Source organism: Filicampus tigris, chromosome 12, assembly GCF_054856515.1.
Source record: "Filicampus tigris isolate MCC_2025a chromosome 12, RoL_Ftig_1.0, whole genome shotgun sequence".
In the NCBI taxonomy this organism is placed as follows: Eukaryota; Metazoa; Chordata; class Actinopteri; order Syngnathiformes; family Syngnathidae; genus Filicampus; species Filicampus tigris.
In genome coordinates, this window is record NC_141228.1 from 16,201,870 (window position 1) to 16,226,076 (window position 24,207).

Consider the following 24,207-nt stretch of genomic DNA (forward strand, 5'->3'; position numbering starts at 1 on the left):
TTAAATCAACTTATCTGTTGAAATGTAAATTACAGTTTCAAGCATCTTAACATAGCATCAACTTTTCGACTAACTCATCACACATTCAAACTACGGTGGTATCAAAGAAGGCTAAAATCATCATGACTCTCTTTTCTTAATCGCTTTGCATTAGTCAAATGACAAAAAAGGGTTGGTTGCTAGTGATGCAGTTTTTGCCACGCCCGAAGTACATGTGACGTCATGGCGAAAATATTTTTTTAATGATCATTATGAGTTTGCCAATATTTCATCTGTGTGTTTGTACGTCCACAGCTGATGTCACCCGCCTCCAGTAACAGCAGCGGCTCCTTGTCGCCCTCCTCGTCCTCGGACTGCCTTCTCGCCCGAGCTGGGCCCAGTCGGGGTCACGTGGCTGCCCTGCGGTCCAGGTTCGAGCTGGAGTACGCGCTCAACACTCGAGCCTACGCCTTCTGGAGCCAAAGGTGAGAAGAAATGACCCAAATGTACAAGCGTGCTTTTACAATGTGGGAGGAAGCCGGGTACTCCCGCAAATGTGCAAACAAGCTGAGATTTGAACCTGAGAATTGTCAAGTGGATTTCACTTTGCTTCACTGCTTCTATTTAAAAAATACATTTTAAAATTGATGAAATTTTACTGCTTTTAAATGGAAAAAAAAAAACAACAACAAAAAACAAGATATTGTAATAATAACATTTTGCTTCATCACTGATACGTTTTGTAACATCCAGTAATGATGTAATTAAATAGAATGTAAAGAACTGAAACTGTTTTTGTCACATTTTTCACTTCAGTTGCTCTTCCTGGTGTGCGCATTGTGGCCACCAAAGTAGGTTCAGTAAAATACAGACTTGCGGAGACGGTCACAGCTTTTCAGTAAGCTGCAGTAAGATTAGTTCTTCTTCACAGACAATAAGAATATATTTTTGTCAATATTGTTATATTTTTAGTTGGCATGTGTTGATGCCCTGCATATGGTCAAATAGCCGTTGCTTAAAGCTTATAACGCCACAACATTGGTGCTAATTTCTTTAGCCTGTCTATGGCGTTTTGCATTGTTTGTTAGTATTAAGCTAAACTGACTTTTATTTTAAACATGTAATTCCATTTGTTTGATGTTTAGTTTGACATCAATTTAATTGTTTAGCTTGTCTGCCAAACTGCTGCTCGTTGCCTAACACTCACATCTCAAATTATTGCTTAAAACTTTGTGATTTTATCTACGCATAAAACAGACAATAAGAATATATTTTTGTCAATATTGTTATATTTTTAGTTGGCATGTGTTGCTGCCCTGCATATGGTCAAATAGCCGTTGCTTAAAGCTTATAACGCCACAACATTGGTGCTAATTTCTTTAGCCTGTCTATGGCGTTTTGCATTGTTTGTTAGTATTAAGCTAAACTGAATTTTATTTTAAACGTGTAATTCCATTTGTTTGATGTTCAGTTTGACATCAATTTAATTGTTTAGCTTGTCTGCCAAACTGCTGCTCGTTGCCTAACACTCACATCTCAAATTATTGCTTAAAACTTTGTGATTTTATCTACGCATAAAATGAAATTTTAAAATCATATCAAATTTTAAAATCATATCAAAGCTTTCTCTTAACATAAGGTATGGAGAACTAATTGGTTTATTATGTTTGTTTTATTGGCACACCACTCCCCAAATGAACAGTGGGTACGTACTTTTTTAAATGATACAATATGATAATCATTTCATCTTAAATGAATTGTGGAAACCACAGTTTGGGAGCCACTGTCTTCTACCATCTGTTCTGTTTTGTTCTGCCCGCCATCCCGTAACCTCAAACTGTAGCTTTGTTGCTGTTATTTGTACAAGCTTTAGGTAAACTATGGGCTCTTGTTTTACAATTCCTGTGGCAGGAACAGAAATGAGGGCAGCAGTGGCACACGGAGTTGCTTGGATACCAAACAGACAACAAAGGGCAACAAGTGCAGTAAACCATTGCGAGTCATCGGGATACCCTCAGCCAGAACCAGCCTACGTCTCCATGGGGCTCGCAGCAAATTTTTAGTTCGGGGGGGACTTCTATTTCTGTCAATAATATTGATTATTGATCATTGATTGTGGAATTTCTCCTTGAGGGATTAGAAGAGTGAGGGCGGACATTTTGGCTTCTGTAGACTGAAAATGACATCACGGCTCAGATTCAGAAAACAGGTCAGCAGTGATTGGTCACTGTGAGCAGTTGTGATGTCATTTTCAGTCGACAGAAGACAAAATGGCCGCCCCCGGAGATGGCTAAAAACGAGTGCATTTTGGTGGTTAACTTGTATTCCACAAATGCAAAATTAATCAGAATGCCGTGTTTCAACTAGTGGGCCTGCTGGGAAAATATTCTTGAAAAAAATATGTTTGGGTTGACTTGCACTTTAAAGTGATAAACCACTGTGGAAACAGAATATTCATCATCTAGGCCAGTGATTTGCAGTTGGTGGGTCGCGGAACCATTTTGGGTGGGTCACCAATTAGTAGTAAATGTAAAAAAATAAAATAAAAAAAATAAAAGGGAAAAGTTGTGATCGGGTTTATATGTTTTGACTTAAATTGTCTGTGAAGCAGATGGGCTAGCCACTAATCAATCCATCATGCAGCCCTCATGAAAAACGATTTGCTTTGCTTTGTTTTTTTACTTTCAGTGAGCGGAGGCGTGCATCTGGAGGCCTCTCATTGGAGGAAATAAGAAGGAGCATGCAGTTTTCCCCCATCGATCGCAATGGTTTGTCCACTTGTAACAATTCAATATTGATTTGTCATATCACAAATTAATATTTGGTTTTGGAGACCTTTGCCAGGCTGCAGCGATCAAATATTTTTAGAATTGAGTATTTTACTGATTGTTGCATCGAACAGTCAAATAGTAATAGATTTTATATTATTAAACACAATAACATTTAGTCAAATCTTTTGAGTTATTTAGTTAATCGTTTCAGTCCTATATTTAATACTAGTACTTGATAGTGAAAGTTTTTTGTTTTAGATGTTACAGATTTGATTTGATTTTGTATTTTTTTTGCAGGTTACGTGTCCGATCCTATGAGCACCATGCGATTCTGCTCCTCGTTCAGCAGCAATGGCAGCTTTGAAGACAGTAACTAACAGTTACTAACACCTTTTTCCTTGTTGGTGAGGCTGTATATACTTGTATTTGTGGTTGAAGGCTTTTGCTGGTTATTAGTTTATATTTTTATTTAAGTATTTATCATGTTACTCATTTTTTTTATCATAAAATAATCAGTAAAATCTGTGATGAGTACGTTTATTTTCTGTATAGAGTTTGCACCGCAGATTTGTAATTGAGATTTTTTTTTAATGGGTTTTTACAGTATACAGGCAAGTTGGAATTTAGAGTTGCGCAACTTTAGTGTAGTACCTTGTCGTGCCACAACATGTTGGGCAGCACTGAGCTGTTTTCTAAGGGATGCAGCGTAATTAACAGCAATAAGAAGTGACAGATTGTTTTAAGGCTTGATATGATAAAATAGTTTCACATTTTTGACAGCCAGATAGTGAGAACAGACACTAAGGAATAAAAGAGCAATCTTTCATCTTTTTTTCAAAGGTTTAAATGTGTTTAAAGCATGTGGGAGGGGATTTGGAATGAACGCAAACAACTTTATTCGTCATAGTTTTTATTTCTTCAGTGGCCAAACCACTGACAAATGAATGAAGCCCTAAAAACCCACACTGGAGGATTGTAAGGCAAATAAATAATCTGTTTGGGAGTAATTAGAGGTAGTGTTTACAACATTTTAATAATTTTATCACACTGTATTTCGTTTCTAACGAAACATTAGCTCTCATCAAACCATAATCTGGACATGAACATGAAAGCACTTTAAGTGTGGGAACATCGCGGGTAAGCAAAGTCCTGGGAGAGCGGTTGCTGTGAATTATTCAATTTGTGAGTGTGTGTGTGAGCTGTATCGGAGTATCTGCTTGCAGGTAAGAGACGGTAGCACTCGATACCTCCCATTAACCAGGCCTCTTTGAGATGAGATCTGCTTTTGTAAACATTGCAGTCACAATTTATCACGTAGCTTCTCGTTAGTCATGATTGCATGATGACTATTGTAAAACTTTTTTTGGGGGGGCGGGATCTGGGGTCATATCGTTACATATTGCCTCCTTGCATTGGGGGAATTCCCCCAAATTAACCGGTTTAATTCAAAATCAGTTACTTGTTTATTGGTCCTTTTCAACAGGATACACACATGCTCAAAGGTAGGAGAATGTTGTGGATTATTGAGGACTCAAAAAGACGATTCCTTCAGCATAAGAATAATATACATCAGGGGTTCTCCAACTTTTTGGGTTTGAAATGTTTCCGAGGACTCCCTCATAACGCCAATTCAACATTCAGTAACTACTATTGTTGGAACACTCGAGATGGTCTTGTCTCGGTCTCTGTCTGGCCACACTTGGGATTTTCTGTCGAGATCAGCGCTGATCTGCTATTCTTCAACTTCATTCATGTGATAACGACAAGAAGAAAAGAAATTAAAGCGAGAATGCTTTAAACTTATCTGCTTTGTCATGTTTTTTTTTCCCCATTGTTTATTTTTATGGTCTAGGTCTTGTCACTGTTTTGACTTGTCTCTGCCTTGGTCTTGACTCAGTCTTGACTCCCAAAAGTCTTGGTCTGGTCTTTGTTTCGGTGAGTTCTGATCGCGAGGAAGTCTTGGTGTCAGATCGTGTGGTCTTGAGCACAACAGTAGCATGTGCACCCTGAAATGCCATGGGAATGATTTCTTTGTTGTACATTCACCTAAATTGCCACTGATATACACAGTGAAGTGGTCCTTTACTTTGCACTACTTGGTAATCGGACCTTCAAAAAAAGTCTACCTTTGCGGTAAGGACCATGCCCATATGTCAATCAGCTCATGGATGCAAGCTCGCACAAAGTAGCCACTTGATTAAATGCCGGCCTTGCTGGAAAATGTTTCTAATACAAAACTGTCTAATGTCCATTCTGGGGTTGTGGCCGGTGCCAGTCAAGAGTAAGAACTTGTAGCGAAAGGCATTTTGTTCACTGACAACACGCTCAAATGGTCGTCGCTGATAATGTTGTCCATCGGCCGCATGCTCCGGTTGACGGACGGTTTGTCCTCAACCGTCACGTGGCTTCCAACGTCTGAGCTTGACATTTTAAAATGGCTAACCTCGGTCACTTCTTGACATTCTTCGTGCATCTTTCCTTCCGGAGACGTCCGCTCGTCCACGTCCTCGTGGGTAGGATCCATACCATTTTCAGAAGGGCCGTTCATGCCTTCAATTGACGTGGGCTCGACGTCCACGTGAAACCCATTTTCAACAATTTGCGGTGCAGTCTCAGGTTTGATTCCCGACATGCTCGCCGTTCTCCACCCATGTGTTGATTCGGCCTCGTCCTCAACCAGAGATTCTTTACTCGTGTCATTCTCTATGAGCTTTGGTTCATTCTTGGTGTTTCTTAGGAGTTGTTTCACATCATGCTCTACTTCTTCATTGGACATCTCCCAGTCGTCTTTAACGGAATTAATCTCAGGATAGGACTGAGCTTCGCCTTTGGTGTTACCCACTTGCGCGTGTTTTGGTGCAAGCTCCTCATGGGATGTCTCGACAATTTACAGAAGCTCTGAAGATTGGCTGGCCTCCTTCCCGGCACCCGTGTCAGACTCGCTGAGGTCTTCCAGAGGTTCAACAAAGGTTTCAAAGAACTTGGACGCTTGATGTGTGGTTAGCCAGTTGGTGACAAGTTCTGCACTGCTGGCTCTGGCCAGAGCTTCTGGACTTTCTCCATGGGGGAGCTGATTTCGAGATTGAGTATTTGACTGTGTTTGGGTTTGGAGAAGCACACTTGCTCCTTCCTCCAAGGCTTTGCTGGCCTCTTCTGTCCCGGCCTCAGTCCCTGGCAACCTCGTTTTGGAGACCGCGTTCGGACTTGGGAGTTTGGAAGACTGTTTCTCTTTGGGGAAATTTTCAGCTGCGGCGCCAACTACGGATGATGGATCGGCCTTGTCATCAGGAGTTTCTTTGTTTTTCTCAACCTCGAGGTCTGGTCTGTTTCTTCTTGGATCATCAGAGTCGAACTCTTCGATTACGTCGACTCTAGATGGTATCGTTTCGAAATCATTTTTTTTGCACTCTATTTCAGAACCACCTTCTACCTTATGGACTTCTTGAGTTATTTCCATCTTGACCTCCAAACTTGTGTGTTCTGCAGACGCTTCATCAGGCTGTCGTCTTTTGTCAGTTCGCGCTGATGTATTGTCATCACTTTTGTCCTCGTTAGAGATACATTCTGCTTGAGTGGACATCTCCCCATTTTCAGCGTCAACATTAATTATTTTACTGTTTTCGATTATCAGAGCTTTGTTTGCTGTGGTCTCTTCCGTCATGCTTGTTGCATTTGCTACTTGAAAGACGCCAACATTCTGTGTCGCAATAATTTTTGGATCCTCATTTTGCAAGTGCTCGTCTGACGTTTTCTCCGGTTCCTGTGCAATCTTAGATGTTTCTTGTCTTTCCTCTGTGTAAGAGGTGATGATCTTCTCCTCTTCAGGTTCAACTGTTGTATTTGTGTCCTTTTTCGCTTTGTTCTCATCTTCGTGTTCGCTTTCCTCTGTATCATTTATTTGGTCACCTATCTCGGACTCAGCAGTAATGATTTCTTTGTCTTCGTTTTTAACTGTTTCTTCTTTACTTTCTTCAGCTTTATTCTCACCTTTGTGTCTCTTTTCACTTTCCTCCACATTGTGAGTGCTTGTCTTTTTTATTTCTTCACCGTCGTCGGTATACTCAGTAAATATCTCTTTGTCTTGGTCCGTCACATATTCACCCCCTTCTTCCCGCTTGTCTCTTTCTTTCACTTCTTTTTCTTTATCAGTGGTTACCTTGCTTATTTCTTCACCTTCCGTGGTCTGAGCATCAACTGTTTTCTCTTCGTCTTTGTCAATCTCATCTTTACTTTCTTCAGCTATGTTTTCATCTTCTACTGCTTCAATTTGTTCCTTATCAGTGGTTGCTTTGGCTAGTTCTCCTTCCTTCACCTCAGAAGAAACAGTTTTCTCTTCGTCATCCTTAGTCGTTAAATCTTCAATTTCTTCAGCTTCATTCTCAACTTTTTCTATCGCTTGACTTTCTTCCTTATTGTCTGTATTTGCTTGGTTCATTTCTTTACTTTCTTTGGCCTCAGCGGAAACAGTTGTCTCTTCTTCGTCCTTATCGGGCGCATCTTTACTTTCTTCAGCTTCACTTTCCTCCGTGTTATCATTGGCTTCTTTTTTTATTTCTTCACTTTCCTCCTTTTGAGAGGTAATAATGACTTTGTCGCCTTTGTCTGTCCTATCTGTACTTTCTTTTGTTTGCTTTTCGTTTTTCTCTATCGCTTTTTCTGCATTGTCTGCGTTTGTTTCGTTGACGTCATCGGCCTTTTCTTCATTCACTTCTTCGGCCTCGGTGCTGTTCACGTTGAGACCCTCACCCTTGTCTGTCTCATTTTTTTCGGATTTCTGATCAGCCTCATCTTCATTGAGGGTTACCATCGCTCCTTCGTTGGTTTGGGTTTCATCTTTTGCTTCTTCTGCAGTGTTTTCTATAGTTTTATGGCTTTCCTCAGTTTGACTTCCGTCCTTTTCACTTTGCTCTTCAGCGTCACTCTGTTTCTCATGCGGGTTCATTTTTTCTTCCTCTTTTTTACTGTGTTCCTCACATTTTGCCACGGGATCATCTCGCCCTCCGCGAGTAGCCTCAATATCTCCTGATGCCTCGTCCTCCTCTTGCACTTCGCTGCCCTCGTCCTTCACATTGTCTTCTTTAGAAACCGTTGCCTCCAACAAGCCGCTTGAGTCCTCCAGTGTTGCTTCTAATTCGCATACTCCAGTAGTGTCCTCCGCTTTCGTCTGTGTTGTCTCGCTACCCGGTTTCACCTCTGAATCAGCATCCGCAACCGTCTTATCAGTGGCGATAGCTGAAGCATTGTCTTGAGATTCTACAGTCACATCGCCTTCATCCATTTTCTCCTCGGAATCGCCTCCATCCTTGGATTCCTTCACCTCCTCCTGCTCCATTGCCTTTACACTGTCTCCCATCTCATCTTTGTCGTCAGAGTTCACATGGGGTTCTTCTTTGCCTGCTTCAGCATGTTCTCTTGGCTCAGATGCTTCCCCTAATTTAGATTCCATCACAACTGCTTCTGCAAACGCACACCAAGAGGTTTTTGTTTTTTCTTTTTTCAACTAGCAACTCAACAGTGTTTTAAAGAGGGATACAATTTGATACCGTCTTCCTTCGGCTCCTGCCCTTGGTCTGTGGATGCCACCTCTTCCTCTTCTGTGCTGGTGTCGCTCGGCTCTGGTTCAGAGCTGCACTGCGACTTCTTCAGGATGGCTTCGGCTAGCTTCTCCTGCACAGATTTGGCTTGGGAAAGACAAATGTACATAGCAAATGCAATGATGTCAGCCACTTACGGGACATTTAAGGCGGTTTGAAAAGAAAGAGAGCCAGTAAAGAAAGCATAAATTCACACACAAACATAAGATCTTTAATTGGGTAAGGTGCAAACAGAGTCAAAGTAACAACGCATGCAAAAGTATGCACACAGACATGAAAATAGGATTCAGCACATAAAAGACATTTACTGCAAAATCATGTAAGAGAAAGTGAAACGCTGACACCTGGCACAGATACGGTCGAATCTTAGATGATTGACATTGCAGATAATAGATGTCCATATCGATTATCAAACACATGATTAAAGATGCAAAAATAGATGAGGTTCATGTTCTAAATCAGGGATGTCTAAATCTGGTCCTCGAGGGCAGCTAGCCTGCTATCCATGTTTTAGATATCTCTCTCTGTCTGTCTCTCTCTCTCTCTCTCTCTCTCTCTCTCTCTCTCTCTCTCTCTCTCTCTCTCTCTCTCTCTCTCTCTCTCTCTCTCTCTCTCTCTCTCTCTCTCTCTCTCTCTCTCTCTCTCTCTCTCTCTCTCTCTCTCTCTCTCTCTCTCTCTCTCTCTCTCTCTCTCTCAAGCCTTAGAGGAACGACCTGTTTGTTATATGGTCTCTACTCTCCATAGTGTATGGATTTTCACCAATTGCAGTTAGGTCTGGAACGTATCTGTACGAAAAACAGGGTTTCACTGTATGCACACCCATTTACTCACTCCTTTCCGGCTCCTCCGAACTGCTCTCGTCTTGTGTCTCCTGGCCCTCTGTTTTCTCTCCCGATGCTTCCTGGCTCTGTTCTTTCTCGCCGGCGTCAGAGATATCCACATTTGTGCTCGACGCAGTGGTTGTGTATTCTTCCGGGTTCATTTGGTCTTTCTCATCCGCAGTTTCCTGTTGAAGGATTTCCTTGGGTTCTTCCGCTTCTTCATCCTCTCTGGAGTCTTTGCCGAGCTCGACGTCGCTTCCCTCGCAGGAGCTGGAACTTGAACGAGGCCTCGTGTCATCTTCTGTGTGGGAGGGTTGATACACTTCAAAGTCTACCAAAAATACACTTACAATAAAGTGGTGTCACATTATTGGGCCAGGAACAGTTTTTGGTAACTTAGCACCACTGTGTCGCCCTCACTACAGTCACTTTTTGTTTTGTTTTAAAAACAATGTTTTTTTTATTTGGGGGTTTTACAGGTTTGCATCAGAAAAAGACACAGATGGAAATGTACTGATAAGGAAAGACAAAAGAGGATGCAGGAGTAAAAAGAAGAGCGTACTACATTTCGGTCTTAAATCACCATAACTTGCTGCAAATCCTAAACAGTTTCTGCCAGATCTGTACAACACTTAATCTCCATTCTTTGTGTCCAACATTGTGTACCACTTGTTATACTCCCGATATGTGGCCTTTTCCACCTCACTCCTCATCTCACTGTATTTATTTTTAACTCCACAAGGTCTACAAAACTTGGTTCTTGGGCTGGAACTGATGAAGTCTATTTGCATTCATTTTAATGGGCAGCATTGATTTGTTATTTACAGACACGGTAAATCTTTTTACCCTATAACACATATGGCTCATAGTGATGTATTCATGGTCGAATTTTAACCACCCATTGAAGTTACTGGATATGGTTTCTTGCGTTTTTCAGTTACTTATTTCCTCTTATAAACTCAAGAGTTCACCCACCATCCTTGTTGTCATCTTCAGAGTCAGATGAAGTTTCATCTTGAGTCCGCGCGTCACGTCCAGTGGTCGGAGATGAAGCTTTCTTTTCATTGGATTCCTCTACAGCGACGTCGTCGTCTCCTTCAAAGTCCTCATCGTAATCTGCACGGCAAGGTTATCATCTGTCAGTTCTTCTGGTACATAACGCGTGTGCTTCTTCATCATTATACCATCTCGGTGTGTGTCGTCTTGTTGTGGAGAGGTGCTCTCGCGCCCTGAGTGGGATGTGCTCCTGGCCTCCTTGAAACTTCCTCCGGCATCTTGAACCTTCTTGGGTGGAGGAGCGGGTTTCTTGTCCAGCCCCATTGCTATTATGCACCTAGAACACATTAGGTCAAGGGTCTCAAATGTTTTCATCATGGGCCACTTTGCAGTTTGGTTGCCCACAAGGGGGCCCATTATAATCAAAGAATGACTGACCAACTGACGATTACAATTCGGTTTGTCATGAAAAATGACGGACTGACTGACTTACTTGTTTCTCTGATTAAAAATCGTAATTATAATTTGTTGACCAGTGTTATTAAATCCCCATATTTAATAAAAACGACCCAGTTCCAATAGTATGTAACTTGAGAGAATGAAACGTTTTTGTTTTAATTAACAATTCTTTCACTCTGTCAGAAACAATTTTGCTTTTTTTTTTGGTGAATTTGAATTAAAATGTAAAACTAGAATAAACTACAATGAAAATAGGATGTTCGATTGAAATATTTTTCCCCTTTTTAAATTTTTCTAAATTATTATTATTACAATCCTGCAAGGCGCAATTCTGTTGAAAAATTGGAGCAAAATTTTAGATCTAAATTAATAAACTACAATCAAAATCAAGGCGTATCAATTCAATGTTAAAAAACAAACAAGCATAAACTCCCACAATGTTTGTGTTTTATTTAACTTTTGTGTCGAAGACAGTGTGTTTCAGTATTTCATTCATTTTGTAAATAAGTTATATTTATTTTGACTCCTCGTAGGGGAATCCAATTAGAAAAAAAAAAAATCTAAAGTCTAACTAAATAAACTTTAGACATGTAATTTAATTGAAAAGCTAAAAAGAAGAAAATGACTAAAACTGAAAATGATGAAGTGCGCCTTCCCTCACTTGTAGCAGGGCGAGGCCCGCTCTACGGCGCTGAAGCCAAAGTGTCCGTGCCTGCCGCCCAGTCGGGGGCCTCGCCTGTGCTTGAACTCGCAGCACGAGCTGAGGCGCTCCACTTGCAGCCCGTTCAGGAAGAAGGTCAAGCTAAAGGGGAAACCTCGATGTCGCCTCGACACGAACTGGAACGTCTCTGAGGTGAGAGCGGCGGGTCAGGGGGGAAATAAAATGACATTCGGAATGAAAACTTTTACACATCATTGAAGGCTCATTTCAACGATACCGATACGCTTCCGATAACATTTGCTTTTGAGTATTGTCGCGTGCTCTGTTTTTTTATTTTTTTAAAATTTCAACATGAATGATCATTTCTGTTAGCCCATCTATTGCGTTTCACATTGTTAGCATTAAGCTATCGTGATGAAATTATATGGTTTGGTTGAACATTTTGGTGATTAAATATACATTATTTCATTCAATTTTATAAGTATCTTTTGATAAGATGAATTGGTGTATTGAATTGGAGGCAAATTATTAACATTTAAAGCCTTTAACGTCACTGAAGTTAGCTCAGAAGATTTCAAACGTTTTTTTTTCTTTATTTCTCTCAAGCTGCACTGCTATTTTTGATACATGAAATTTCAATGACACAATAACAAATAATTGTGAAAAAAAATTCTGATGACATGTTAAGCTGCGGCGGCACGGTGGTCGACTGGTTAGCACGTCCGCCTCACAGTTCAGAGGTCGTGGGTTCGATCCCGGCCCCGGCCTCCCTGTGTGGAGTTTGCATGTTCTCCCCGTGCCTGCGTGGGTTTTCTCCGGGTACTCCGGTTTCCTCCCACATTCCAAAAACATGCATGGTAAGATGATTGGACTCTCTAAATTGCCCTTAGGTGTGATTGTGAGTGCAGATGTTTGTCTTTGTGTGCCCTGCGATTGGCTGGCAACCAATTCAGGGTGTCCCCCGCCTACTGCCCGAAGACAGCTGGGATAGGCTCCAGCACGCCCCGCAACCCTTGTGAGGATAAGCGGTATAGATAATGGGTGGATGGATGGATGTTAAGCTACCACAGTGTAGCATCACCTACTGGTGCGTAGCACTTGCTCGATATCAGTTTTTTTTTTTTCACCCTTCAAGTATCGGTGGCTGGTATCAGCAGCCCTTTTGAGAACCCAATACCTGAAAATAAAGCTGATATCAGCCCAGTATTTGCCCATGCCTACTTCTTACTTATATAATTTTTCAGATTAAAGTGATAGTTTTCAATGTTCTCAACCACATTTGACTTTACCTCTCTTTATTAGCATTTTTTCCATGGATGTTGAGAAAAAGTAACGAGCCTATTCAGATACAGGGTGCGACCGAAAAAGTCATCAGAAAAATAAACACTGAAGTAAAGTACATCCTGAAAAATTGACAGCCACAGAGTATTTGTACTTTTCTTACATCCCACCACTGACCTCCTTCCCGGAGCCTGCCCTTGTACACGCACAGGTTCTCTCCTCCGCAGTGTTGCTGAAACACTTTGACCTCGTCCCTCAGGTCCTCAGAGTCATGGGAGAGATGCACAGATTTGCCAAAATACACCATGGTGACTGGCACTTTGCTCTGGGGCACAGAAGTCCTCAGGAGGGGCTGCTCCTTTAGTCAAACGACACACTTGGTTAACGCTTTCTTACACCAAAACATGCAGTGCCATGAAAAAGTATCCGCCGCCTTCCTGATTTCTGATTTTTTTTATTTGCATGTATATATCACACTTTTACACCACAATATTCATGTTCTCTTGCCAGAGACGACTAAGACAACTTGTTCGTTTGACCTCGTTAGCGTCAGCTGCACTGAAGGTGGTGGCCGGTCGCAGCCGCCTGCGGCCCCTGAGACTGGGAGGGCCGCCGGGAGCGCAGTTGGGCCCCCTGGCTTTCTTCTTGGTGGCAGGAGGCAGTGGCGCGACAAAGTTGTTGATGACCGGCAGGCAGTAAGGTGAGACGGGCGGCGGATCCCATGCGTTGGGCTCGTGCTTCCTGGACTCTCTCTCAATCTGGGAGGGAGGGAAGGCTGCATTGTTAATATTCAGTACTGTGCATTTACAACCGAAATTCTAATATTTGTTCCATAAAATTGTAATCATTTATTCCATGAATCCCCTCCGCCTTCCTCCTCTGATCACAAAGTTAAACATCGATTTCAAATTCGTCCTCGCGTGACATCTGTATTTTTTTTCTGTCCTCTGATTGGTCTGTCAGAGGAAACTTGTTTCAGCCAACTTTGACTTACAAAACTTGTCAATACAGTACAATGCAATTTTATTGATATAGCGCATTTCATAACAGCTAGAGCTGTAACAAAGCACTTTACAAACAATACAATAAATGGAACAAAAACAATAAAAGGCTGTGATGCATGTATTAATAAATCTAGATCTAAATAATATATCAAATACGTATGCAGTCTCCAAAATCCTGTTTTACTTTGGTGCAAATGCTGCATAAAAGCAGTCATGTGAGTGTTGTTTTTGGTCTCACGGTGCAGTTGAACGGCGGGTGATTGTCACTGAATGCTCCGTTGCCCCCGTGGGGGGAGCTGCGTTTATTGTTGCCGCTGTGGATTGGCTTCAAGCGCATAGGCCGCTGCATCTTTCCTGGAGCGGTGTTGGGTCGAGATGAACATGGCTGCGAGCACGCACAGAACCACACTCCCATTATTAGGTGTTATTTGGTCAAAGATGGGAGTAGTACTTGCACTCTACATTTATGTAGGAGTATTTGCGCAAAAATTAGACTAGTATGAATCTGAGAATAATTTATATCCCTCTTCCCCAACAAGGTCTATAATTGCCTATAGATGCCACAAGTTGGTGGCATTAAAATGTGTGTGTGTGTGTGTATATATATATATATATATATATATATATATATATATATATATATATAATAGGAATAGTAAAAGTAAATCTACTAGACAATACCTATTTTAATAACTTGGCACATTGAAAATAATGTTCCAGCTAGTAAATGGCTCAGGCTATTACACTATCAAAACAACAGTTACTAAATGTTTGTACTTGAGTACATTTCACTGTATGTACTTTCTTATTTTTACTTAAAAGGGAAGTCAACGCAAACATTTTTTTCCCAAGAATATGTTCTATGCAAGCCCACTAGTTGAAACAAGGCATTCTGATAAATATTGCGTTTGTGGAATAAGTGCTAAGCCACTCATTTTCAGCCATCTCTGGGGGCGGCCATTTTGTCTTCTGTCGACTGAAAATGACATCACAACTGCTCGCAACGACCAATCACGGCTCAGATTCAGAAAACAGGTCCGCCGTGATTGGTTGTTGTGAGCAGTTGTGATGTCATTTTCAGTCGACAGAAGACAAAATGGGCGCCTCCAGTCATGGCTAAAAACAAGTGCATTTTGCTGCTTAACTCATATTCCACAAACGTAAAATTAATCAGAATGCCATGTTTCAACTAGTGGGCCTGCTGGGAACATATTCTTGAAAAAAATATGTTTGGGTTGACTTCCGCTATAAGGAAAGGAATGAAATCAATACTCCAACTTTTACCAGCCTTGTTTTGCTCAAGTACTATATCTGTACTTCAACTTGCTTTCAGTACATAGAACAGTATGAGTACTTTTGCCACCTCTCTTTGGATCTTTTTGGACTCACAGATTCCGAGGATCCGTAATGACCGCCCACCGGTCCTGAGTGCTGTTTCCGGACAGCCCTCGCACCCATGGGTGGGCGGGGCGACATCATTTGGACATCGTCTTCAAATCGCTTTGTGCGTGCCACCTTTAAAACCAGAGTAGTGTCCGTTATGTTCAAAAAAGTGAACCTCATTCATCCTGGGGGACATCCAGGACAGGCCCACTGGTGATAGTTGAAAGACTAAAAATATATATATATATATATATATATATATATTTTTTTTTTTTCCATGTATATATATATATATATATATATATATATATATATATATATATATATATATATATATATTTTTTTTTTTTCCATGTATATATATATATATATATATATATATATATATTTCAATACAGTATACTGTATTATATAAATGTCTTAAAGCATGTGAGAAGACCCAATTTTTTTTCCATTTTTAACATGCGGTTTATATGGTCTCTCTATCGCAAATTTTTACCTGTCGCGAGCGGGTCTGCAACGCATCCCCTGCGATAAACGGGGATTCACTGTACATGCTCCAAATTAAGTCAACACGGAAACACGAAGCGGCATTGACATGCAAATGACTCACCTTCATCTTGTGCACTCGCTCCCTCCTGGCAAACTCCTCCAGTTTTCTTTTTATCTCCATCTGATGGAGACGCTGCAAGGGAAAGGGAGCCAATTAGCATGGCTCATTGTGCCGCACAACACTGACAGTGTCTGAATTGTTTTTTGTGTCTAGAACACCATGTTCCAAGTCAACCCCCTCGCCCTTTCCACCCACCTCCATCTCCAGCACCTTGAGGAAAATGGCCTGAGCCAGGCACTCTCTGACATGTCTCTGGTGGGCCCTTTGGAGTAGCTTGTGTTTGTATTCCTTATCTGGAACAATGCGCCCACTCCTGGTGATCTAAGGGCAACAACGATCACAACACTCTGCCAGCTGAAATAAAACTCAGAACATAGTCTCAGATGTGTAATTAGTGTAGTAGTTTAGTAGTTTAATTGTGGGAAATAACCAAGTACAATTACTTGATTACTGTACTCAAAGCGGAAGTCAACCTAAACGTATTTAAAAAAAAAAAAAAGAAATCAATGTTCTATGCAGGCCCACTAGTGTAAACACCGCATTCTGATTAATATGAAATATGAGTTAAGCAGCAAAATCCACCCGTTTTTAGCCATCTCAGGGGCGGCCATTTTGTCACTTCAGTTGACTGAAAATGACATCACAACTGCTCACGACCAATCACGGCTCACCTGTTTTCTGAAGCTGAGCTATGATTGGTCGTTATCTGCGACCCGAGGGTGTGTGATCTCATTTTCAGTCGACAGAAGTGACAAAATGGCCGCCCCCACAGATGGCTAAAAAAGGAGGGGATTTTGTATCTTAACTCATATTCCACAAACGCAAAATTAATCAGAATGCCGTGTTTCAACTAGTGGGCCTGCATAGAACATATTCTTAAAAAAATATGTTTGGGTGGACTTCCGCTTTAATCACATTTCCCCCCCACCTCCCAAACTAACAAAACTTATCATCTCATGATATACATCAATAATGGTACCCAACGATATGCATTCTGTAATAAAGATCTGGTCGTTGCTTTCTGTGGGCGTAAAAAGTAGGATTGAAGAAGATTTGACATTCAATAATCTTCAGATAAAACTAGGCTGTTTTTGCTCTTTTTTTTCAAATGTATTTACTGGAAAACCCTAGTGTGTCACCATCTAGTGGTTGACAGTGTAATTACACCCAAAGTAAACATGAGATAGAACCAAAATAGTTTTAAATTGTACCCCCAAAAATTCAGCAAACATTTTTCAAGAGGTAGGCGTGACAGTCTCACCCACCCAACTTGTCTGTGACACGCTCATAAGTTAAGGTACCACTACTGTTGTAAAACAGTTGTAGTGGCGTAAAATAAGGTTTTCCGTGCAACAATGCATTATTTCTATGCAAATGTAGAAAAGCTTCTTATAATGTACCAGTCCGGCTCTCTGCAAGTGTCTCCTAATGCGAGTACTGCTGAAGTAGCCCGTCAGGTGTTGGTCTGTCAGGCTGTTGTAGGCTGAAATAAGACTGCGGCAGAGAAAAAATCAAAGGGTTGAAATGAACAGAAACTTTTTTTTTTTTTTTTTTTTTTCAATCATGATCTTTTAGCTGTAGTTGTTTTCTTTTTCTTTCACAGGTGTCTCATTACGTGCAGTCATTTGAAGAGATGACACACTTGACCCTTTCTGCCTCTCTACTGTGCACCTGGATTGTCTTTTATACGCCACTGTGTTGCTCTCCGCCGCTCGTAATTGCCGGATGCTCTTTTAAGAGCTAATGTTATTGAAGCGTGGCGATCCAACAGTTCACAACCTTTGCTGAGTTGACTCTGTCATTCACACATATCTTGATTTTTTAACAAAATCTTTTCTTTTTCTTATCCACCACCAATTTTGCCCGTTCCACATTTCTCTACCAATTCAAACCATTCCGTGCAGACGGATGGAAATGATGCCCCATGGAATTTTTTTTTTTGTCATGGGGGACTGCTGCCCCCGTCTGAGTACTCCCTGATACCAAGTACCAATACCACGACTTATGATACATAGAATTTGAATTAGCACAATGACGGGTACATCCCAACAGAGACCTTTCTGTCTTTCTGACGCACATGATGATTCACCGATGCGTCAAACAGTCGCAGTGTGGCACCAACTACTCGTGAGGAGGACTTACTTGAAGTCAGATTTTGTTTTGCTTTCAGTATCTGTGGCTAGTATCGGCATCCTTTAAAATGCCTGATACTTTGAAAGAAGGCCAGTATTAGTACTAACAGTTGACTGAAAGAAGGGCACGTACAATTTTTCAACTTGATAAAATGAAGAAGGAATCAATAAAGTGATTAACTGATTAAAAAGTGTCTTAATACTTTTGTATATGTATACATGATTTTGCATTATTCCTGGAGTTTTTACCGGAATTCAATGAGTACTTTACCTTTTTTTTTTTTTTTAGATCTGTATGCCACTGAATACTTTTGTCACCTTGGCAAGCCAATTACAACGTAATAAAAAAGTAGAATCCTAAACAGAGTAGCAAAGGAACTAGCACATACCCCGGGTTGAAGCGACTCATGGTGCTGGTTGTCTCTCCGTCTGTTTCAGATCCCTCCAATTTTCCTGCTCGCGGGCCTGCGCTCGGCTGACGGGAAGGCAACTCAAACCGGCCGAGTTTTTACGGGGCACCAAATTCTCATCTGATCCCGACCGGAGTCGCTGCCTTACTTCTGCTGGAGTAGAAGCGGTGACACTGGGCGGTTGCCATGGGAGACCACGTGACAATGCTGCCAACCAGGCTGGTTTCCACTTACACACACACACACACACACACGCAGTTGCACTGGCATCAAAGTAGACACCAGCAGCACTGGCCTACATTAATAACCTAAATTGGAATATTTCTTCCCTGAAGTATGAATTTATTCCCAACAGTCTATTCTCTTCGTTTGGTAGCGTTTCTCTTGACTGCACTGCTTCCAATATCTCTATGTGGATGTTGATGATGATTGATGATGATTTTTTTTCCCCAAATAAGATTTTAGTCTCTCTATGTTGCTATGTCAGTGTAACCTGGCCCATGTAACATCAACCATAAAGTACTATTAGCAATGGTACTCTTTCCTTAACAAATCACATTTTAGTTGTATTAAGTTCATTTTGTCTCCCTTGTTATCCATACGCACGCGTCACAACCACAGCAGTGACACTCTGATGAAGGTGGAAGTACACGCCGAAACATGTCAGGTAATAAAACGACCTAAAAATCTCGATTGTCTGTTATATATGAACCAACCGAAATATGAAATCACATTTTAGTCATTGTCAATGATGGTTGCTAACGTTTTGGACTTGCAAAACACATCCGTGGCGATTTGCGCACATAAAACATTAAATAATGGCCATCTCTGGTGAGTATGATGAAGTTGATGCTTTTGCATGTGACAGGTCACTTTTGATTGCGACCTACTACAGATGATGTGCGTGGCCCACCCAAACTTTGTTTAAAAATATACATTTTCCAACCCAAATTTTGAAACTCTACTAAAAAAAAAAAAAAAAAAAAATCTCACCTGCCTGTGGTAACACATTAAGATTGCAAGTCCACCGAGCCCCTCTAGAGGGCATAAAGGAAATTACAAAACCTTCATTTTGTTAGTGAAATATACAGTAAGAGCATGCAACCTCCAAATATGATTAAACCAATGCTTCTCCAACAAATTCATCTTTTTATCCAGGACTACAGTACTAGAGTACACTATCTTGAATGTGTTTTCTGAAGATATAAAGGTAGTTAACTCAACCTTGGTGCCTTTGACTAATATCTGAATATATATATATTTTTCCTTTTTTTTTTTTTTTTTGCAAGTACCAGACTTGACCAGAGAGTGGAGCCATGTTTCTTTCATGAGCTGCCAATCCCACTTGGATGACTGGTGTGTCAAAAGACACAATACAATACAATGGTACCTCCACTCATGAGCTTAGCTTTAAAGAAGAAGAAAGAAGAAGCTTTAAAGTGGAAGTCCACCCAAACATATTTTTTTCAAGAATATGTTCTATGCAAGCCCACTAGTTGAAACAAGGAATTCTGATAAATATTGCGCTTGTGGAATAAGTGTTAATCCACTCATTTTTAGCCATCTCTGGGGGCAGCCATTTTGTCTTCTGTCGACTGAAAATGACATCACAACTGCTCACAGCGACCAATCGCGGCTCAGATTCAGAAAAAGGTCAGCCGTGATTGGTCGTTGTGATATCATTGTCAGTCGACAGAAGACAAAATGGCCGCCCCCACAGATGGCCAAAAATGTGTGCATTTTGCTGCTTAATTTATATTCCACAAACGCAAAATTAATCCGAATGGCGTGTTTCAACTGGTGGGCCTGCTGGGAACATATTCTTGAAAAAAATATGTTTGACTTCCGCTTTAAGATGTTTATTGCAACTCCCATTTGAATTGTACTGTCAAACCACGAGAATTACACCTTGTGTATTTAAAAGTTTGACCATAGTAAAGTCTGCTTAGCTTAATACCAACAATCAATGTGGAATAGATGGTCTGAAGAATAGCAACAAATATTTGAACACAAGCAAGGCAGCAACATGTAGACATAATATAGGAGTACTCCTTGACATATATTCTTTATCCTCTTCAAAGATTGACTTCTGCATCACATTTTAGAGTTGTGACCGTCTCTATGTACAGTGGACCCCTACTTATTTACGGTTCAGCATTCATTAACTCATTCACTGCCATTGACGAATGATGTTTTTCTTTTACTGTCTACCATTAGATGGTGGCACACTATTTTTGTTTGCCACTGTAAATTCGAAGGAAGAAGAGTGAAAACGGGAAGTATTTCAAAATCAGGAAAGTTTTTGCTGAAGATTACTGAATGTAAAATCCTCTTCAATCCTTTTTAGGCCGACAGAAAACGATGGCATGATTTCTGATGTAGATTGTAAGATACGTTTGTTAGTTTTGAAAAAAAAAAACCTGTTGTTTGTTTACTGTAAACCGCAAGCGGGATCGGTACATGCTGTTTGTACAATACTTTTTTACAATCTAGTTATTAGTTACAAGAGCAAAGTTATCCATTGTTCTTGCTCTTTCAACATATGTTTAAATGTATTATTTTACAAGTGTGTTTAAAGACCTCTAAAAATCAGTAAAGTACTATACATGCCTGTAGTGCCCAGAGAGTACTTGAATCGGGTATTTCGATATTGCAGATTGAATTTATTGTGGGTGTGGTCTGGAACGTAACCCCCCACAATGGAAGGAGGATTACTGTATTAATATTTTCTTACTTCCAAACACTGAATATAACCTGGCATAGTTCCCATGTATATGAACAAGGTGTGAAGGCCCGTTTAAACATCCGGCAACAAGCAGTCAGGGCTGGTGGAAATAGAGACAGATACGTTTTTGGCCCGCTAAACACCGTAATCATGTCGACAAGCCTTAAAATAACAATTAGCCACCAAAAAGAAGAGGGATGATTATAAATTCCATTCAGGGGAAAAAACGATTCCCGGGTGTCGGCGGGGAAGATCTTTGGGGGTCCTACGGTTTTGGTGATGGAAGGAGGGGGGTTGAGTTTTTGCAATCAGCATTAAATAGAGCAGTTTTGTGGCTGTGTGATTGTCAAGTGGGCCATTACTTGTTGATAAGAGCGCTTTTTTTTCCCGCATGTGGCCCTGATTGGGGCTGAGCATGCTGCTTCCCACTCGCGCCGTCCCGGCGCAATCAGACCCTTTTTTCAGCCCACTGCCATTTTCACTGCTGTGATTTCCACCCATGAACCAACCCCCACCCACCCATAGCCCCCGACTCAGACCCCCGCCCACCGCCGCTCCTCCCCTTCAGATTCAACGAGTAGTCAATTACAGCAAGGAGAAAAAGGTCACGCTAATCTGCGAGTGTCAATTGTAATCTAACCTGTCGACCTGATTTCAATTAAACAATCGAGATGAAGGAAAGTCTGTGTGGAAGGAACACATTAAGGAGAGCTTCAGAGGTCAAACGCTCTTCGCTTGGAGAAAAGACTCTCACGCGCTTTGTGAATGCCAGCTATATCGCGCTTTAAAAAAAAAAAGTCTTTTGTCTTGCAGAACCCAAGTGCGCTTCAGCTTGAAGTCATAAAAATCCATCACAACAAGTTGTCCAGGTCCTGAAGAAGCAAAGCAGCCCCGTGACCATTTACACAACCACCAGCATGTCCGACTGTCTGTATGATTTTTCTTTTCTGAAATGCTGTGTGAAAGTTCATCTTTAGTCTCGTAAGACTCTCGAATATTCTCCCCAAAAATCTTCCACGATATGAGCCTTTATGTTCTTTTTGGTCAGCAATAGTTTTTGCCTTGCGACTCTAACATGGATGCCATTTTTGCCCATGTCTTGCCCTTATTGTTGAATCATGCACAATGACCTTAACCGAGGCGAGGGAAACCATGAAAAATATACGAATTTGAGAAGATGGCAACTACCTTTTCGCAGCGCTGTAGCTGATTAACGCCGTATTAGATCATGAAATTCCACCGGCATAGTGGAAACAAATACAAACTGACTCTGATGCCCATATACCCTCATGTGACCACAGCAAGTACTTTCCTTCCTTCCTCTGGCGGCTTCAAGAGTATTTATAACGTAACACACTGCAGCATCCAGACGTGATGTCAAAAGGCAGTTTTGGGGTTTGTTGACATTGTTTTTGTCTGCTCCATAGCCCGCTAAACGCAACAATAACATGCAAAACGTAACACAGCGGTCGATTGGGATCGGGGCAACATGCGGGCTCCTATGAAGGACGCGAACTCGTAACTATGTCTTTGCGTCTGCTCTTTTGATGATAAAACACTTGATTTTGTCACTTTTTGACCTCTCTATCGGAACGAGGGTTTAGTAGGGAGCGTGGCCGGGGGTACACGGTTGGTAAACGCCTTATCTGATTTAAAAAAAAAAAAAAAAAAAAAAAGCATTCATCGGCACCGGCTGGAACACGACACATCTTCCAGGAGGCACGCTAGGACTGTTAAAGCCCTCCTGAGATGATGCGATACGGCGGCTCATGTAGCGTCATGCCGATGCAGGTCGGGAGCGATGAAGACCTCCTGCAAGGCAGTAAAGAGACATAAAAAAAAAAAAAACAAGTCAGAATATGTTATCTTTTAAGGACTTAACGTTTTGTACTATCTTCTTTTTATCTTCAAAGGAGCAGTAGGAACCTTTCCATTGAAAGTTGGTACGACGTGTCTTGAAAATCAGTATTGAAAATTGAGGCTATAATATTAGCATGGTTCAGTTTGGATAAGAATAATACACTTTAGAAAAAACAATTTGGTGTTTTTTGGGTTTTTTTTATGAAGTTTTTTTTTTGTTAATTGTCTCACACGATGAAAACCTCTCCCACTCAACCAAAAAACTCTCTCACCCACACACGTACACCAAAAAACTCACTCCTAAATAACGCTCACACAGATGAAAATCATTTGCACTCACCAAAAAATTCTCACAGCCACCAAAAAAGTCACACTGCCTCCTCAAAACTCTTATTCACAGGAAAATACTCATACACAAATAAAAGCCTCTCACAAAAATCTCTCCTGCCTTCACTGTAAAAAAAACTCACATGCACAAAATTCTCCTCTGTCTCTCTCTTGCTCTCTCCCAGGAATCTCTCTCACCCTCTTAAACACTCTCACAACAAAAAACTTTCATCACACCAAAAACCCTCATACACAGGCTCAAAAAACCTTTCACTTCCACCCAAAAACTCTCATGCTAACGTAAAAAAAAGCTATCACGTACGACACCAAAAAATTCACCACGAAATCGCTCAATCCCACACAAAAACTCTCGCGACAACAAAACAATCTTTAAAAGTCTCGAAGCTACAAAAAAAACCTCACACTGCTCCCCCTCCCAAAAACAATTGGGAGTCTTATTCACCCCCCCCAAAAAAAAAATATCACACAAACGAAAAACCTCTCATAGGTCACCACAAAAAAACACCAACAAAATCTCATGCACAGAGATTTCTTTGTTTTGTCCTTTCCAACACCTCATATAACCTGCCATATTATCACATTGTACTTTTTCTTCTTTGCACTCCTGCAAGGAAACCACACAGGCAGGGAGGGAATTACCGGGTGGGCGGGTGTGGCCAAAAGGTGACATCTGAAATCTCAAATATGAATTCTGATCCTCCCTTGGGAAGGATCACTTTGCAGGAGGACAAGAAGAAGAAGAAGAAGAAGAAGAAGAAGCAGACACAGACATGCGCTGGAAAAGTGAGGCCAAAGTTCAACGCTGCATCCCGGCTGGAGGCTCCGGCGAGGAGGTGAGTCGGTGGCCGGGGGATGGAGGCCTCTGGCGCGGGCGGCGGACGGTGGCGGGGGTCCACCAATTGCTCTCTCCTGCAATCTGCTGGGCATCCACTCCACCGTCCCTCGTTGTTAAAACTCAAGCAGTTAATGAGACCTCTTCATCTTTTTTTTTTCTTTTTTTTTTTTTTCAACTTTGACTTTTTTTTAATCGCTGCTATTAAATAAATCAACGGCCTTTTGTTGTAGTACCGCTAAAAGGAAAAAAAAAAGAAAAAAGAGAAGTCTGGGTTCAAGTGTCATCTGTTAGTCCAAGTAATGACTCCTCTTAAATTTGCAATTGGCGTCGTCATG

General features: G+C 41.2%; 3 protein-coding genes across 3 annotated transcripts in view; 2 read left to right on the forward strand and 1 right to left on the reverse strand.

Moving 5' to 3' along the window:
- Positions 1-11,435, forward strand: part of tnni3k (TNNI3 interacting kinase) — a 25,439-nt gene extending 14,004 nt beyond the window's left edge. The window contains exons 23-26 of the mRNA XM_086046409.1: positions 295-464; positions 2,668-2,747; positions 3,048-3,154; positions 11,288-11,435. Coding sequence (XP_085902535.1) covers positions 295-464; positions 2,668-2,747; positions 3,048-3,127 — 330 coding nt within the window. The 3' untranslated portion in view covers positions 3,128-3,154; positions 11,288-11,435. The remainder of the gene's footprint in view (positions 1-294; positions 465-2,667; positions 2,748-3,047; positions 3,155-11,287) is intronic.
- Positions 3,478-18,379, reverse strand: erich3 (glutamate-rich 3). The gene is made up of 14 exons (XM_086046408.1): positions 18,084-18,379; positions 16,963-17,056; positions 15,758-15,883; positions 15,563-15,634; positions 14,956-15,081; positions 13,805-13,951; positions 13,102-13,320; positions 12,740-12,920; positions 11,282-11,468; positions 10,350-10,498; positions 10,141-10,281; positions 9,176-9,466; positions 8,294-8,431; positions 3,478-8,207 (listed from the first exon to the last, which is right to left on the reverse strand). The coding sequence occupies exons 1-14, from the start codon at positions 18,101-18,103 to the stop codon at positions 5,638-5,640; spliced, it is 4,461 nt and encodes a 1,486-aa protein (XP_085902534.1). The 5' UTR covers positions 18,104-18,379; the 3' UTR covers positions 3,478-5,637.
- Positions 18,175-24,207, forward strand: part of LOC147138714 (LIM/homeobox protein Lhx8) — a 12,309-nt gene continuing 6,276 nt past the window's right edge. The window contains exons 1-3 of the mRNA XM_086046412.1: positions 18,175-18,322; positions 18,726-18,771; positions 23,748-23,870. Of these exons, the coding sequence (XP_085902538.1) occupies positions 18,291-18,322; positions 18,726-18,771; positions 23,748-23,870 (201 nt within the window). The 5' untranslated portion in view covers positions 18,175-18,290. The remainder of the gene's footprint in view (positions 18,323-18,725; positions 18,772-23,747; positions 23,871-24,207) is intronic.